Source organism: Acipenser ruthenus, chromosome 25 (assembly GCF_902713425.1).
Source record: "Acipenser ruthenus chromosome 25, fAciRut3.2 maternal haplotype, whole genome shotgun sequence".
NCBI classification, from domain to species: domain Eukaryota; kingdom Metazoa; phylum Chordata; class Actinopteri; order Acipenseriformes; family Acipenseridae; genus Acipenser; species Acipenser ruthenus.
The window spans coordinates 9,553,701-9,570,577 of NC_081213.1; the positions used below are offsets into that span (position 1 = coordinate 9,553,701).

Sequence of the window (16,877 nt, forward strand, 5' to 3'; positions counted from 1 at the left end):
TTTCCATGGTCTGACTTCATTCCTATAAGATACTTAGACACGTTTAGCTATACATATTATTTCTATATATTTCCTTTTGTTCACACAGGGTCATTTTGCAAGGTATGCCCTCCATCCAGAATACTAAAGGAGGTCAAAACTCACTGTTATTCATATTTTTGGGCACTCAGTTACTGTTCTTTTCCACATCATCAGTAGCAAACTTAACATAACTGAATCTGAATCAGTTGATGAACCATTTACTGTAGCTTACTGAGATCCTCCATGCAATGGAGTCCAATGTTTTACTACATGGAATAACTAGTTCAGCATCACCTGCGACAAAAGCGAGCCAGTTTACCTACAGCCTGGGAGAAGAAGGAGGAACCCCCACGTGTGTTTAAACTACTGTAACCTTGGCTGCGTCTCAAGCTGAAGGAAGGGGTGATTGTGTAGGTGCAGGACCCAGGGACGAGCGAGATGATTATGCAAATCCCACAGAACAGCACTGAGCAAATCTGAGAAGAATACCATTAACGCTCTGGCCACCTTGGATTGGAGAAGACACTGTCAGTGCTAAGAAGGACTTTCACTGGCCAGGAATGGAGAATGATGGCCACCGCTGGCTTGTAGCTTGCCCATGCTGCATTCTACAGTAGGCGAGGCCAAGGGGGAATGCTTGGAGGAAGAGTTGGACGGCTTCCGTGGTGTGCAGTGACTGACAGAGGAAGGTGATTTGCTGTATTAGGGAGGGTGGAAGCTGCTTCACTACTCCCGTAGAGTTAGGTACCTCGCCCACACCTCATACCTGTTGATGGTGTTTTGCACCTGCGTTAAGAACCAGTCAGTTGTGATTGGCATGTTGCATTGCGTCAGCACTGTCATTTGGTTGCCTCCGTCATCCAGGCGGTAATTCTCAGTCCATTTATTTGAAATGATTGTAAATGTTTTTAGTATTACCCTATTTTTAGAGCAGTTACAGTTCTGTGTATGTTGTCCTTTTCTGGGTGTGTGGTTGGTCACGGTGTTAGCTCCCCTCCAGAAGAGAATGGAACCTGTGCAGTAACTTAACAAATTGGTTATTTCGGTCAGAAGATCATTTCTACAGGTCTAACCCTGTGGTGGTGTAGTCGGAACTATAGATATAAAGCCTTTCACAATAATAGCATTGCTTGGTGAACGAAGCACACCTGGCCACACTTACATCACTGCAGGGTCAGACTCACAGCTTGCTGTTTCATTGTTTGGAAGCCTCTGAAATGGCACAGGGGTAGCGTCCTGGGCTTCCTGTGCAGAACTGGGTTAGGAATATGCTTCAAACAGCAGGAAAACTGATATTTTAATGTCAAATACCAGCACAAAGCAGGTTTAAGATTTGCTAATTAACATCATGCTGAAATATTTCTGCTTTAAAGAAAGTGAAACAGGTAGTTTTATTAATGATTCATAAGACTAGGTTATGATCATATTTGTAGGGCAGCTATTCCAGCAGCAGCAGCCTGTGTGTTTGTTGCACTGTCGTTGTGTTATCAGAGCTGAAGTGAAGCGATCAGGTCACATGTACAATCACTCTGGTGTCACAGCTGTGTCTCTGTGGGGGTCTATAGTTAGAGACTTGCAGCTACAAGGGCTAATGGATACCCATAGCAACCCACCACTGCAGAGCGCTCTCTCCCTCGCTCTGTCGCTCCCCCGCTCTGTCTCTCCCTCCCTCCTCCTCTGTCTTTCCTTCTCCCTCTCCTCCTCCTCTCTCCTCCCCCTCTTTCCCTTCTCTTTCTCTCTCTCCCTCTCTTTTAGTTCTTATTCTCTTTCTCTCTCCCCCTCTCTCATGCACACGCTGTTTATATTTTTGGAGGCTGATCATAGCTGCACTAGACGGTGATTCCACAGTACTGTAAAAGGCTTTTTCTGTGAATTACCCCGGTAGGGTATAGAATGACAACATAAACCATTTCATTTCTTATACGTTCTTCATGTAATTTTATAATGTTTTTGAAAATGAAATGGTCTAGCGCCAAGGGTTTGTTGCTTCAAATGTCATTTCATTGATTATTTATTTCAGCTTTCTCTTATTGATGATATATCCAGCCATTCCGAGTGCTCTGGAGTTCTGTCACTCCAATACTGAATTTGAATCATTGTAATCATCCGAATTCATATTAGGGGAGTGCCGGTTTCCTGGCTGGGAGGAGGTGCCACACCTGCAGGGCTGGCTTGTCCTCCAGGGGTCTGTAGCTCACCAACCTCCGCTGTGGAGCTCCTGGGTGTGAAGAGACGATTGGCTTGGGGATCGGAAGGACACCCACCGAACTTCGGTTCTCCTGAGCTGTTGTGGGGAGTTAAAATAATTTGGCACTCCACATTTGTTTTTTAAAGTTAAACTAAATGGAATCAGAGGTTCAACTCCTATCATGAGAACGTTGGCCTGGTATTCTGTGACCTTTATTTGGAGGTGAAGGGTCAAAGGTTTCTCACAATCTTTGTATGTTCACCTGTGACATGTGGAGCATGAAGGACGGACAGACAGACAGATGGACTTCAGCACTGTGCCAACATGCTTCTATCTGTTTATCTCTTTAATGAGTCCAGAGTCCCTGCCCTGCATGTACCTGAGAATCAACACCCTCCAGACATTCGGTTGATTTCACAGCCGCTGCGTAACTAGGCCTGTGAGCAGCAGTATATCCTCCTGGCAGAGACAGAGGCAGCTGAACCCTCCAGATCCATCACTGCTGCTGCAGAGCTGAGTCACAGAGACAGAGCACCCACTGCAGCAGTGTGGCAGGGGCCAGCTACACACACACACACGCATGCACGCGCACGCACGCACGCACGCACACACACACACACACTCACACACACACACACACACACACACACACACACACACACACACACACACAGAGAACACTAAGACATGGGGCAGTTTGTGGGGTTTTCTTTCTTTTTCAGTGCAACTCTCCCCATACTGACAGTATGCATATATTGCCATCGTTCAGCATCTTTTTCAATACTGTAGCATGTGTGACTCACCACGCTTATGGAATAGGAAAGGTTGTGGAATGCACTGCAGTTACACATTCTCTACCCTGTTCCATCTCCTGGTGGCTGCATATCCCTAGCAATGATGACATAGAGGAGGGGTACATTTTGTAAACAGAGAACTTGGTAAGGACATTCATTATTGAGACTATCAGAATCTGGGGACGTAGCACCTGTCTATCTGTCAGTCTGCCAATTAGTCACATGTACATTTTTTTACTCATGGTGAATGCAGTTAATGGTGATTTACTTTCTCATGGAACTTATATCTCTGATTTTGTGTTTTCAGCATAATGAATACTGATACACTGGTTAAAAACAGTGTCTTTGCTTAATCATAATTCTCAATCAGTCAGAGAGGCTCTTAGTGGCATCAGGAGAATTGTCACATTCTGTTACCATAGAAATGGAATGTTACCAAAAAACCACTGAGAATTATTTTATATGCAAATATAAACAACCTGTTTCTTTGAATCTCCAAGCACGCCTGAAGAAAAGATTTTTGAGGTCTTGACAGCTCGTGATTTTATATCACAGTCAATCTAACAAACAGAGTGTTTTCCCAGCTAAGGGTTAAGATAAATGCATATTATAACCATGGCATAACTGCACATTTACTGTGCAAAGTTACCATGGTAAACTTTGATAAGGGTAAAGCATTCTAAATAGTGGACAATGCAGAGTGTTCTTTGTCTTTAAGGACCTGGATGAACTGAGATAGACAATAATTTATAAGGTTGTTCAAATGTTCTCAAGCCAACTGGCTGTGATTCAGAGCCCCAGGAAATGCATCACTTCCACTAATAAAATAAATGAGCTCTCCAAGACCTGCCGTCACCCTCCAGTTTTAAGAGAGGACGCCCTGATCAGATCAGTGTGTCTGATCCATGCAGCTGTGTGACAGTGCATACAGAGTACAACGAGGGGATGAACAGCCTGCAATCTCAAGAGCAGTGCTGCATCCAGCTCAGGGCTCTCACACTTATCTGGACGAGTGCCGCCTTCTTGTTTTCATTCACATTGTGTACCGTGTCATTTTTTTCAGTCGTCACATCATGGTGTGTTTTTTAAATCTCTTATTAACAATATTTAGCCATGTATAGAAATGAATTACAGGCTATAGGAAGACAGGGTTATACAGCATGTAACATTTAGACATTGATAAATGATACCATAATGCTCATGAGATAAAATGCCCATTTGTTTTGGATGTATTGCACACGTCTGTATAGCACGGTGTGATGTGTGGCGTGCGTCCTGTCCACGGCAGCACTGTGCCCAGTTATTTTGTATCAGGGAGCGGAGGGAATTGATGAAGGATTCCCCTCTCTGTACTGCGGTTGCTGCCCACACACTTGCTATTGATTAGGCGCGTTGGCATTGTTCACGCACAGCAACCCCGAAGGAACCCCCACTGTCACATACTGTCTGCTGCATTTGCCATGCAGACCGAGACCGCGCGCCTTCTCTGGGATATCATTTTTCAGCCACTTCTAAAAGCATCAATGTATTAAAAACGGGACAGCTTCTACAGGAGGACAGGGGGAAGATCAACTACTTCAATAAAATACGACATACTCGATTGTAGCCATTTTATACTGTCTCATTTAGGCTATATAGCATATTTGAAACTATATTTATAAATATGTATATAACACAACGTATATTAAAACGAGTGTGTGTGTGTGTGTGTGTGTGTGTGTGTGTGTGTGTGTGTGTGTGTGTGTGTGTGTGTGTGTGTGTGTCTAATTTATCCATGTATTAATAACTGATCTATGTATGTGGTCATAATCTGATATTCATTTGTGAGTTCCGCCTCCTCAAGTGTCGTCATGGTCTATGCTGCCTGCGTCCACCCACACACAAACGATCTGCAGACTTCGGAAGAATGTGACTGGAATTCAAAACGTGTTTAATATGCTAGCTCAGTTTCTGCACGGGGTTCCCTGCCTTGCACATTCAGTGCACCTTCTACTCTCAGCCCACGCCAAAGAGCTTTAATACTGCCGAGGCCCTTCTCCGATATTATTCTATGAAGAATTGCGAGCGCAGCATTGTACAGATTTATGCTTGATAATATTATCCATTAGTGGTTTTCAAAAGGAGACGGGAAGGAATGGGAAAGGGAGAGATGCGCGGCCGGTGCCTCTGCACTGTCGGCTCTCCTCTGCTCGAGTTCTCCGATGCAGAGGAGCACGTTCGGCGGCGCAGGGATTTCCTTTGTCTCCCGGGCTGCCTATCAGTATGCAGCGGACACTCGACAGGTTGTTTAGGCCTGTCTGCACGTTCCATCAGCAGGGCTGCAAAATCTACCCGCGACCACAAAACAGTCTATATTTAATGAATAGGTCCCATTGTAACAAGCTGAATCGCTGTGTGAGAAGTCCAGACAAATAACACTTGAGTTTTACCTTGGAAAAATGGACAGTGTTTAGGGTACAATAGGGACCGACTTTTGTATTTTAATGAGCTGAGACAGGCCCAGTAAAAGGGCAGTGTTTAAACAGACTCCACGAGGAGCGATCTGCTCCCACTACACTCATTATTTGGTCTGATGTTTTTATTTTTATTTGTATTATTATTTATTTTGTAATTGCTTTGGCAATACTTCTGCTGTAGTCATGCCAATAAAGCATCTTTGAATTGAATTGAGAGATGGTCATCGACAGAAACAGGACGACCCAGACAGTCCTGGCTGCCCAGAGACAGGATCGAGGCTATGTGGTCATTGTGAACTGAGAGAAGTCGAGACAGAGATGCACTTTCACAGGATGAGGGACACACGTGAGCGCTCTGCTCTTGTGCCTCCTTCCTCTTTATTGAATTATTCCTTTTCATTATTTACTTTTGATATTGATGTTCATCGTGTTTATGTCATATTATGTTATATACTGTACTTTGTAACTGCTTTGGCAATAACGCTAATGTTGTCATGCCAATAAAGCACGAGAGAGAGAGAGAGAGAGAGAGAGAGAGAGAGAGAGAGAGAGAGAGAGAGAGAGAGAGAGAGAGAGAGAGAGGCACAGTATTGTCGGTTACATGTATTAAAATAGCACACCGTGAAGAGGAGCAGTCCAGATTATTATTTCTTTCTTTCTTAGCAGACACCCTTAGCCAGGGCGACTTACAATTGTTAAAATACATCACATTATTTTTACATACAATTACCCATTTATAAAGTTGGGTTTTTACTGGAGCAATCTAGGTAAAGTACCTTGCTCAAGGGTACAGCAGCAGTGTCCCCCACCTGGGATTGAACCCACGAACCTCTGGTCAAGAGTCCAGAGCCCTAACCATTACTCCACACTGCTGCTCTATCGTAGGTAGACTGGTACAGCATGGGGTTTGTGTGGGACAATTAGTTCTATGGTATACAGGATTAACTAACAGCATGGTTTATGTTAAATATTAAAAACCAGTGAACTAGTGCAGGGTGCTGTTTAATTTATTTGAATACAAACCGCGGGTTCTGCGAGTCAGGTTGTCTCGAGGTCTTGATTTAAAACGCTCGTGCCACTGAGACGTCATTTCAAGGCGCTGACTTGTTTTCAACTTAGGGTAAATATAACTTCAAATTATAAGTAATATCAGTCATATTAAAAACACTGTCAGAACATATACATAAATACAATTCCAGAATTCTACTTTCATCCTAGAAAATGTAACGAAAATTTCACAGTATGTTTTTTTTTTTTTTTTTTAATGCAGAGTTTAATACTTTTTAACAAAAAATGACGCTTGGTATACTGTACCAGAAATTACACAAACATTTCCTTTCATTGAGTTAAATGGGGTTTGAGAAGAAACTGCTGTGTGCTTGAAATTACATCTCTTTTTTAGTGTATGGAAGAAAGAAAATGGTCTGCACAGAGATTGAAGTAAAACTCGACATGAGGCGGAAACTGCACAATGAAGAAAGGTTTGCGTATTGCCGCAAAAACCAAAATCAATAATGTAGTGTATTTACTATAAGTGTTTCAGTCTGTTTGGTAACTGCATCGTGACAGAAATCATTGTACAAGTCTTACTGGATATGTTGTATTCAAAAGATGCAGTAGTGTATCCTGGTATTCAGTCATTGGATTTTGGGAGATCTTGAAGCATATACGGGAGCTGCTGTAAATGAAGGTTGACAAATGAACCGCTGCTATATACCATGGTAGCCCTATTGATTTGGGTGTAGGATTCGGTACCATGGTAATCGTATAACCACAGGACAGTACCGCACGATTTAGTGTATGGTAATCCCATGTTTATAAAGGCACCAGCTGGAGAAATCGCTCTGGGTCTGTTTAGAGTCTAAATTTATAGAAGCGGAGAGAGGAAATAAAGACTCCTTTGAGAATCATACAGATTGTTCTTATGAAAACCGCTTTGAAGACAACAGGAAGCGCCTTCCTTAAATGGGTATTCACCACCCCCACCCCCTCCCTCGCCACGCTCATTGAGATGCTGCTCCAGGCACAGACGCTGCCCCCGAACCGCCTACGATCTCTGAAAACAGGCTCTCCCTAAGCGCTCGTCGTCACGTCTGAGTTACTGCAAAACAAACCGGGAATAAGGGCACCGATCAACGAAAAAGGAAACCCGAGCTTGCACAAAGCTCCTGGAAGTATATGCAGCAAAGAGAAATGTCTGGACTGAAGGCTGCAAATGCAGTATAATAATGCATAGATCTGGCGAGTTTGATGCATCGTACGTCATGCATACCTTACGTTAACACACACACTGCGGCTTTGATGTCAATGGTATTTGAAATGAAAAAATGTACTATCTTAACCTGCGTTACACTGCATAAAAGGACCACTCTGTGATTTCCTGTAGTATACGTCACGTGTCACACATTGAGGTTCTGAATACATAATACAAATACAATGAAAGTGATTGGTGCCTAGCAATGGGAGTCCCTCGTGTGGTCTTTACAATATCTAAAAACTGACATACCTGTATATACGGTAGGTATATATATATGAAGGATTGATACTGAACTGGAGTGCTTCGTTTCTGGAACCCCTTATGGATTCTAAATATGAAGTATAGATGAAGCCTCATGTGAGGTCTATTGGACTTTTTCTATTTAGAACCCTATTTAAAGCAATGGTTCTACATCGAAGCTAAACACATCAAGAGATTCCAGAGGGACACTTAAATAAAAAATAATTATTCTCATTATTATTCTCAATCCAGAGTAAAAATGCAATGTTTTAAATTTATTTGTGATTTTAGTTTTTCTTATATGGCTCTAAAATAACTCAAAAAATGTTGGTCTAATAATATTAAAAATATTCATGGTACGACTGGTTTTCTTTCATTCATTTTGATCTCTCTGGATATGTATTGGAATAGAGTCCGATGCTCCATTCTGCTAGAGATCGCTTCTGTTGCTTTGTTGCACTAAAGACCGCCCACCCTCCTTATACCAGGCCCTTAGGCTCTAACCGCAGTATATATAAACAGTATAGCCAATCCCCAGTTATTGTGTTTCGTTATTAGCTCGATTTATAATACATTTCTAGTTATACATCAAGAGCGGGAGTTCAATTATATCAGTGTAAGTTCCTATGTACTACACGCTCCCCGGGGAAAATGAACGGGAACCATCTCTTAAAACATCCCCAAAGCGTGCCGGTTAAACCCGTGTCTCGAGGGCAATGCCAAGAGCGCCTGACTTGTTGATTTAAATATGAGACAAAGACGAGGTGGACTTCTATTATCAGACAAGATTATAGAATCCTGTACAGACTTTAAAGATTGTAAGCAGTAGAATGCGTTGTGCTTCTTAATTACTGAGAGGGACATTAACTGCTGCGAGTGATTGTATTATTGCCAGGAGATCAGAGGATTGAATAGCTGGGCATAAAACTAGCAATTGTACATTTCAAAAGCCAGGAGTGCGGCTGGTCACACAGCACACCTGTCCATGCATTTGAATTCTGAGGAGTATCCTTGTTAGCAGCGAGGTTCAGAAACACTGCTTCGGTTTCAGCACCCTGGACAGCGCCCTGCACGCTGTCTCGCTGGAATGGAGAGCTACTCGACCCCTGCCTGCCCTGGACGAGATGCGCCTGCCCGGATCAGGAACCAGCACCAAACCGTCACTGCATTACCCAATCAGAAGGCTGAGTTCCAGCTATATCTAAACATCCAAATCTTCCACAGATTACATCATCACCCAACACAGCCAGCATTAAGATGAACGCATTTCAGTATACTTGTTCATGTTCCATACATTAACGTACAACTATATTAGAATATATAATATTGATTTAATATGGACATTACAATTTTAAAAAATGCGATTTCTCCTCATAATCAAACCAAATCGGTTTTATTACCGCACTTTTCAGCCAGATCGAACCGATTACAGTATTCTTTAAATTGAATCAAATCAAAAATCAAATACAGCAGCGACTATAACACGTGATGCCTCCACTAAATGACCTATATGTAATAGAACAGAGAGCATTAAGATTTAACCGCTGGGTACTATTTCATGCGTGTATACGTGCTGGAGGAAGGAGTTACGGTAACGTGTAAAAGTCCACTCTGTAATGCAGTCCCGATATCTATAGATTCGGTTGATGATGGGAAACCGCAGTGGGCGTGGCTAGGACTTTGCGGCGTTTTTATGAATGAAAAGCCTCCCCGCTCCATGCAGCTTCATTGACTGCCGGGCTCGCGCGCGCTGGCCCTCTCTCGGAACACAATTGGCTGGCTGCCTGCTCCCGCGGGCTAATCAATTCTATCAATCTTCTCTCGCTGACGTCACACAGGTGCTGCTCTGGCTGGCTGAGCCGCTGTTCGTACGCGATCCGTCTGCTGAAGGAGATTATAATGAGTCAGAGAGGCTCCGGAGTAGCATTTAACTCCAGCAGCCCGCACTGCTCACAGCCACTGCCACCACACCGATGAAGGACGGTGCTCATGCATATAGCAGCCTGCTAATACCACAGAAACTCCGAGTTCGCGCTTTGGAAAGCCACAGCAGGAAGACAATCTGTTGTGTTATTAGTAGTATTTAACCAGACACTGGATTATCGTACCATTCTTGAATGTTCTGCAAACGGTAGAGCTTGCTTCACATCTTTACATGCAAACAGGTACGTTGTGTATACTTCTATGTATTTATAGTTGAAAATGCGTAATCATATGCATTGCTGTGATGCTTATCAACACGTGAATGTACAGCATCCTGCATTTGAGGAACGTTGTGAATGAGTGAAGCGGTAAGGACCTTCTGTATCGCTCTTAGCTCTACACTCGAGCGTGTGCAGGTTTCCTCAGTATGTGTACACTTGTCTGGCTTTGTCGGCGTGTGGAATAAGAAATGCTAATGCTACTGTATAGCCTGGAAGGATTTTGAAAGGGGGTTTTTAAACCCCACTGAAGCAGTGCTGTGAGCTGTGCTGTGGAATGCAGGACGACAGTAAGACCTTTACATCTGATGTAGACCGATGTGCTTGCGGATTGTACTTGCTATACAGCTGCATGCTAGATACTGAAATAGAAGCCATTGTGGGGCTGAACACGTCACTCCCCGACTCGAATGAAATACGGGTTAGGATGTCGTTATAAAACGATGCGATGTGTTTTTGATTTGGCAATGACGCTAAAGCCGTCACGCTTTTTGGTGGGGTGTATTTTTTTTTATATAAATGAAACTCGATGCATTACCTCTGATCGTGCGCAATGTAATGCTTATGGGTTCATTCTGTATATAGTGAAGATGTGGGTCTGTTTGAATCTAAACAGCGGAGACTCGAAACAGAGCCTCCGTTTAACTCGCTGGCATGAACCCTGCTGGCGTTGTAATGATCGATTGGTACTAATCACACTATATACAAATGATGGTGGAGCAAGACCCAGGACCGATCACATGAACACGCTTCAAGGGTAGCTGTATCAAGACCATCAGCTCTTTAGACCATTAACACAGTAACAGTACAAAGACCTCACTATTTCTCCAGTGTTGTGTACTCTGGGTTTGCTTTTGAAGAGTGCGTGAGCTTGCGAAGCCTATGTAATATAGTTCCACGCCACAGCAGCGATTAAAAGCGACACCGGCTGTGCGCCTCACGGACCTCGAGGAGAGATAGAATTAGTAACTCCTGGTTGGACAGTTCTCACCTCTCACTGCAATGTGATTGTCAAGTGAAAAGTCCTCACCTCTCACTGCAATGTGATTGTCAGGTGAACAGTCCTCACCTCTCACTGCAATGTGATTGTCAGGTGAACAGTCCTCACCTCTCACTACAATGTGATTGTCAGGTGAACAGTCCTCACCTCTCACTGCAATGTGATTGTCACGTGAACAGTCCTCACCTCTCACTGCAATGTGATTGTCACGTGAACAGTCCTCATCTCTCCCTACAATGTGATTGTCACGTGAACAGACCTCACCTCTCACTGCAATGTGATTGTCAAGTGAAAAGTCCTCACCTCTCACTGCAATGTGATTGTCAGGTGAACAGTCCTCACCTCTCACTGCAATGTGATTGTCACGTGAACAGTCCTCACCTCTCACTGCAATGTGATTGTCAAGTGAACAGTCCTCACCTCTCACTGCAATGTGATTGTCAGGTGAACAGTCCTCACCTCTCACTGCAATGTGATTGTCACGTGAACAGTCCTCACCTCTCACTGCAATGTGATTGTCACGTGAACAGTTCTCATCGCTCACTGCAATGTGATTGTCACGTGAACAGTTCTCATCGCTCACTGCAAGTCGCCAACGAGGGATAGCACAAGCATGCACTACTTACAAATCAATTCCGTTTATTTATTATTACATATATAGCTATGACCAGAACTTCTGAATCACACTATAGAATGTACTCATTTTGCTTCATAAAGTCAAATGAAACCCGCTGAACAATGTTACGTTAACATACTGAATTACACACCGCGTTGTAGTTTTCTATGAACTGAACGAAAAACTGACAAAATAGAAAAATGTAACATTCTAGCATGAAACCTAACACGATTGAACTACTATTAGCCTATGACTTCCGGTAGGCTTTTGCGATATGTTGTAGTTTCTTTGATACACGATGTTAAATAAAATATGTAAATTATGTTCATATAGTTTATTTTTTATTGTGGCTCAATCCTAAAAAAAAAAAAAAAAAAAAAAAAAAAAAATTGCGTAGGGCTCCTGCCGTGATATGTTTGAACAATTGTCAAGAGGATTACAATGGTGGCTCAATCTATAGATGCGCCACCTGCTGGTGATATTCAGGGGCTTCAATGGGTTGACCGGGGGTTCTTTTCCACATAGCGATAAAGGAAATGTTGCTGGGATGTGTGACACTGATGAATTGAACCGATTGGAAGAATGAATTTAGCTCACAGAGCAGAGCAGAGGGGCATACCGAGATGTATTTATATACTTTCAACGGCATTTGGATCGTTCTTTGTACATTGCATTACTGGGCTTTTTTTTCTTAAACTGTATTGTTTTTATTGTCTGTTTTCTGTATTGTAAGATACGCTTTGTAATGCGAAGCATTATTAACAGTGAATCTCTGTGTGTGTGTGTGTTTCACCCCACAGGTGTGGGCATCGACCATGAACGAGTATTTCTCCAAGAACTCCACAGAGGCCGAGCTGGGTGGCTGGTTCGAGCCAAGCGATGACAATAGCTCCCTGGACCTGTCTTCCCCGGCGCCGGAACCGGTCCTGAAACTCTGGGACGTGGTGCTCTGCATCTCAGGCACCATCATCGCCTGTGAAAACGCCATCGTGGTGGCCATCGTCTTCTATACGCCGTCGCTGCGAACGCCGATGTTCCTTCTTATCGGTAGCCTGGCCACGGCGGACCTGCTTGCGGGTCTGGGGCTGATAGTCCACTTCGTGTTTCTGTACTGCATCCGATCCGAGGCGGTCAGTCTCATCACCGTTGGGCTGCTCGTCGCCTCGTTCACGGCCAGCGTGAGCAGCCTGCTGGCCATCACCATCGACCGCTACCTCTCTCTGTACAACGCTCTCACCTACTACTCGGACAGGACGGTGACGCGCACCTACGTCATGTTGATTCTCACCTGGGGCGTGTCGATCTGCCTGGGGCTTCTGCCCGTGACGGGCTGGAACTGCTTAAAGGACGAGTCCACGTGCAGCATAGTGAAGCCGCTGACCAAGAACAACGTAATGATCCTGTCCGTGTCCTTCTTCACGGTGTTTGCCGTGATGCTGCAGCTCTACGTGCAGATCTGCAAGATCGTCTGCCGGCACGCCCACCAGATCGCCCTGCAGCGGCACTTCCTCTCCACCTCCCACTATGTGACCACCCGCAAGGGCATCTCCACGCTCGCAGTCATCCTGGGCACCTTCGCCAGCTGCTGGCTACCGTTCACCATTTACTGCCTGCTGGGCGACTACACCTACCCGGCCCTGTACACCTACATCACCCTCCTGCCCGCTATATATAACTCCATGATCAATCCGGTCATCTACGCGTTTCGGAACCAGGAGATCCAGAAGATTCTGTGGACGGCGTGCTGTGGGTGCATGTCACCAGGTATGGGCTGCCGGTCCAGGTCCCCCAGCGATGTTTAGCTTGTGGTGCCGGTTCTGGTTCAAACTGATGATGGCGCACTTGTATGGCGAATCACCATTCTGCGCCGCCCCTTCGTGTTGCTTCAGAGACTGACACTGGTCGTGTTTAAGTGTGATATATACAGCAGCACTTTATCCAAGGCAATCTGGATCTCTCGGAGTCCAGGCGCTGTGTTCAGGATGCACTGCCGTGTTGGCACATTGCGCAGGACCTGTGTTGACTTGCACGTTGTAATGCGTATTTGGTTCAGACCCGACAATCTGAATAAGATGTAATATTGAACACTTTTGATGACAGAGAGAGAATTAGATCAGCGATCGTTGTAGAGATTTTACAGTAAGACAAGCATTTATAAATATTTTTATTTTATTTATTTATTTTTTAAATCAAAGTGCGGTTCAAAGTTTAATCCACAGGTTTACTCTTTGCCTTTGGAGAGTTTCTCTCCTAGAGAAACATTTTTATCAATTCTTTATAGAGATGTTCATTTGATACTAGCTTGATAAAGGCTACATTTCATATTACTATTTAAAAGAAATCTATTTCTTTTAGAACAAGCTGGCTGTATAGAATGAGTCTTTAAGGACCGTAAAGCAAATACGCGTCCAAGTGAAAGTGATTTCCCACGCGTGTAGTGGGTGTTCGTAGATTTCTAAGGGAGTATGCTTGAGATTGCCTTTTTCTACCCTTCTTTCTCTGTCATCACTGTTATATATAGGTTTATGTTTTACGGATGAAATGGCATGTTTGTGAGGATACTTTAGCTTATGAAGTTATTAATACATTCACTGATCTAACGTCTTCTGAAGCGCGTTGATCGGTGTTGTCACTGATCGATATCCACTCACTCCATTCCATTGCGTAACTCTTCTGTGGTGCTCGGCTGACCTCTACCGGACAAATACGGAATCGCAGGTAGAACAGATACGGCCTGGGTGCGCCGAGGTGTGACTGCTTCCGGCCTTAGCACGGCGCGCTGCTGGAAATTCTGTATGGACCGTGCTGAAGCACGTGTACAGACCATAAAGAAACAGCCACTCATATATTTAATTATATATATATATAAATATTTCCACCTTATGTTCAAATTTCAAGCACCACAATCAAATGATTTGAGCAACCGTGCTTGAAAATATCACAAAGGTTGGCCGATACTACAGTTGCATGTTATTTATTTGGGGTATATGGAACATATACACTAAGCAACTGAAGGGCCAATAGAATTGATTCGAATTAGACCCAATCGTTCTAGGTTCCATAATTGGACTTGGATTGAGGATTCTAAATGTTATTGATGGCAGAAATCGCCAGTCCCTAATGAAGCAGCGCGTCCTGTCTAAGGTGGCATGAGTGACCGTATCATGAACTTGATTACTCTAACAGGGGAGACTGAGGCTTTAACTTGTGCCTGATTACTAAAGCCAAACACTCTGGAATCAGAGTTCTTTAAAAACGTTTGCACTATCAATGTATTTCATATATGTATCGTATTTATTGAAGGTGTGTAACCCTACACCTGGCCAAATTCTTAAGAGCTAATGAAACTTACACAACCTGTGAAGATGGTGTTTGTGTGTGTACTGTATAATTAGCACAAGTATGACAAAGCAAACAGCAAAGCTGTCATGCTGTACTGTCACTTTGAAACGCCAGTCCTTACTGTGATGTTAACGAATGTTTAATATGTATGTTGATGATGAAATGCCTACATCAAAAAATAGTTTCTTTTCATCGGAATGCATTTATGTTCATGTTTACAAATGAGAATAAAATATAATTTGTTATAGAAAATAAGCCTTGTCTCTTTTAATATCCGTTTCCTAGTTTTCCGAGAAGATATGGTTTTATTTCTCCTATGTCGTATTGAGAGAAAGTACGAGCACATGAATCGAACCTATACCTGACGTTTCGTGCTCTTTATACAATTACACTAACTTTATCAATTAACCAACATTTCCCTGTTTAGTTTATAAATTGGCCCATTTTCTGGTAACTTCATTCATTTTTTACCGGATTTTTGTTTTTTGTATTGTTATAAATGAACTCGCTATGAAATTGTAGTGAACAGTCTCTCCTGCCCCGAGTTAGCGGCGCTGCTTCTCTGTCGGGACTGAAGACCTCTTGGTTTTGGCGTCCAGACACGTGTGCATGTCCTTTATCGCTAGCCGATGCTTTGCAATTAATTTCTTACTAATCATTAGCTTCATTTGCATTATTACGGCTCAATGTGTATTGTGCCGAGACGTCAAGATATTCAAATTTAGCAAATGCTTTGGGTCACGTGGTCTGATTGCCGCAAGATCATTGGAGCGAGTCTGAACTAGACGTGATTCGGTACCAGGAAGCAGCCGCAACATTTTCTAGCGTTGTATATGAAATATCTGAATATGCATATTATTGATTGATGTCGCCCTCTGCTGGTTTCAATGGGTATGAAAATTGGTTTGCACAAACACATTCAGTTCTGCTAACGTGTGATGACTCCCAGCTTTAACGAGCCACCGGCTCCACAAACACCCCGGCCCAAGGGAACTGCTACCGACGTCAGCAGCAAAAAACACAGAACACACAAACAAACAACTTCCATTAAACTGCAAGGAAGGGGCGGCCGCGTCTCTATCAAACCGCATGCAACAGGAACACGTGATGAGACGCGCCAGGCTCTGTGTGTCACGGACAGGCTTCATTTGCAACATGTTCTATGCCATTAAAATAGTCCCTTTGTCTGTGTTACGTTTAAAGATAATGCCAGTTGCACAGCAACTTGCAGAACAGAAATACAGTTGGAGTCGCCCGGCCGACAAATCAAACCACACACACACGTGATGCTAACAGTGCCGCTGGGGATGGTTATGATATGATATGTATCATTTCAAATGGCATTTTACATAGTGTGCGCGCACTATGTGCTTAATTAAACATCTGAGCTAGTCGTCTGTATCAAACTGCCAAGAAATGGGAGGCTTTCCTCCCTTATCGTTCATAAACGCAATTAAAAACGCAGATTAAAAAAGTGTTTCACTGAGATCCCATCCTGGATGGCTACAAACTGGTTGATTGGCTCTAAACTAGGTTTAGCAAAGTATAATCCAGTCCATATTATTTTTGGAGGCAATTCCATTTTAGCTTCCACTAGCGAAGACCCCGGATGTTATCTTGGACCTCACGCTTTCTTATGATTTCTGTATCAGAATAGCTTCTTATCATTTGAGAAATGTTTCCAGATGAAAGCGTGTTCTGGGTATGAGGGATGCAGAGACGTTGACACAGGCATTAATAACCTCTCGTCTTGATTATTGCA

The 16,877-nt window shown here is 43.5% G+C and overlaps 1 protein-coding gene across 1 annotated transcript; it reads left to right on the forward strand.

The window, feature by feature from the left end:
• The first annotated feature begins 9,726 nt into the window (after nucleotides 1-9,726).
• LOC117413956 (G-protein coupled receptor 12) lies at nucleotides 9,727-15,342 on the forward strand. The gene is made up of 2 exons (XM_034023448.3): nucleotides 9,727-10,121; nucleotides 12,574-15,342. Exon 2 carries the CDS (start codon nucleotides 12,589-12,591, stop codon nucleotides 13,573-13,575), a length of 987 nt encoding a protein of 328 aa, XP_033879339.1. The 5' UTR covers nucleotides 9,727-10,121; nucleotides 12,574-12,588; the 3' UTR covers nucleotides 13,576-15,342.
• Nucleotides 15,343-16,877: the final 1,535 nt, after the last annotated feature.

Bases quoted from the DNA above. Each gene is read 5' to 3' on its own strand.
- LOC117413956 (XM_034023448.3), top strand. From the start codon at position 12,589: ATGAACGAGTATTTCTCCAAGAACTCCACAGAGGCCGAGCTGGGTGGC.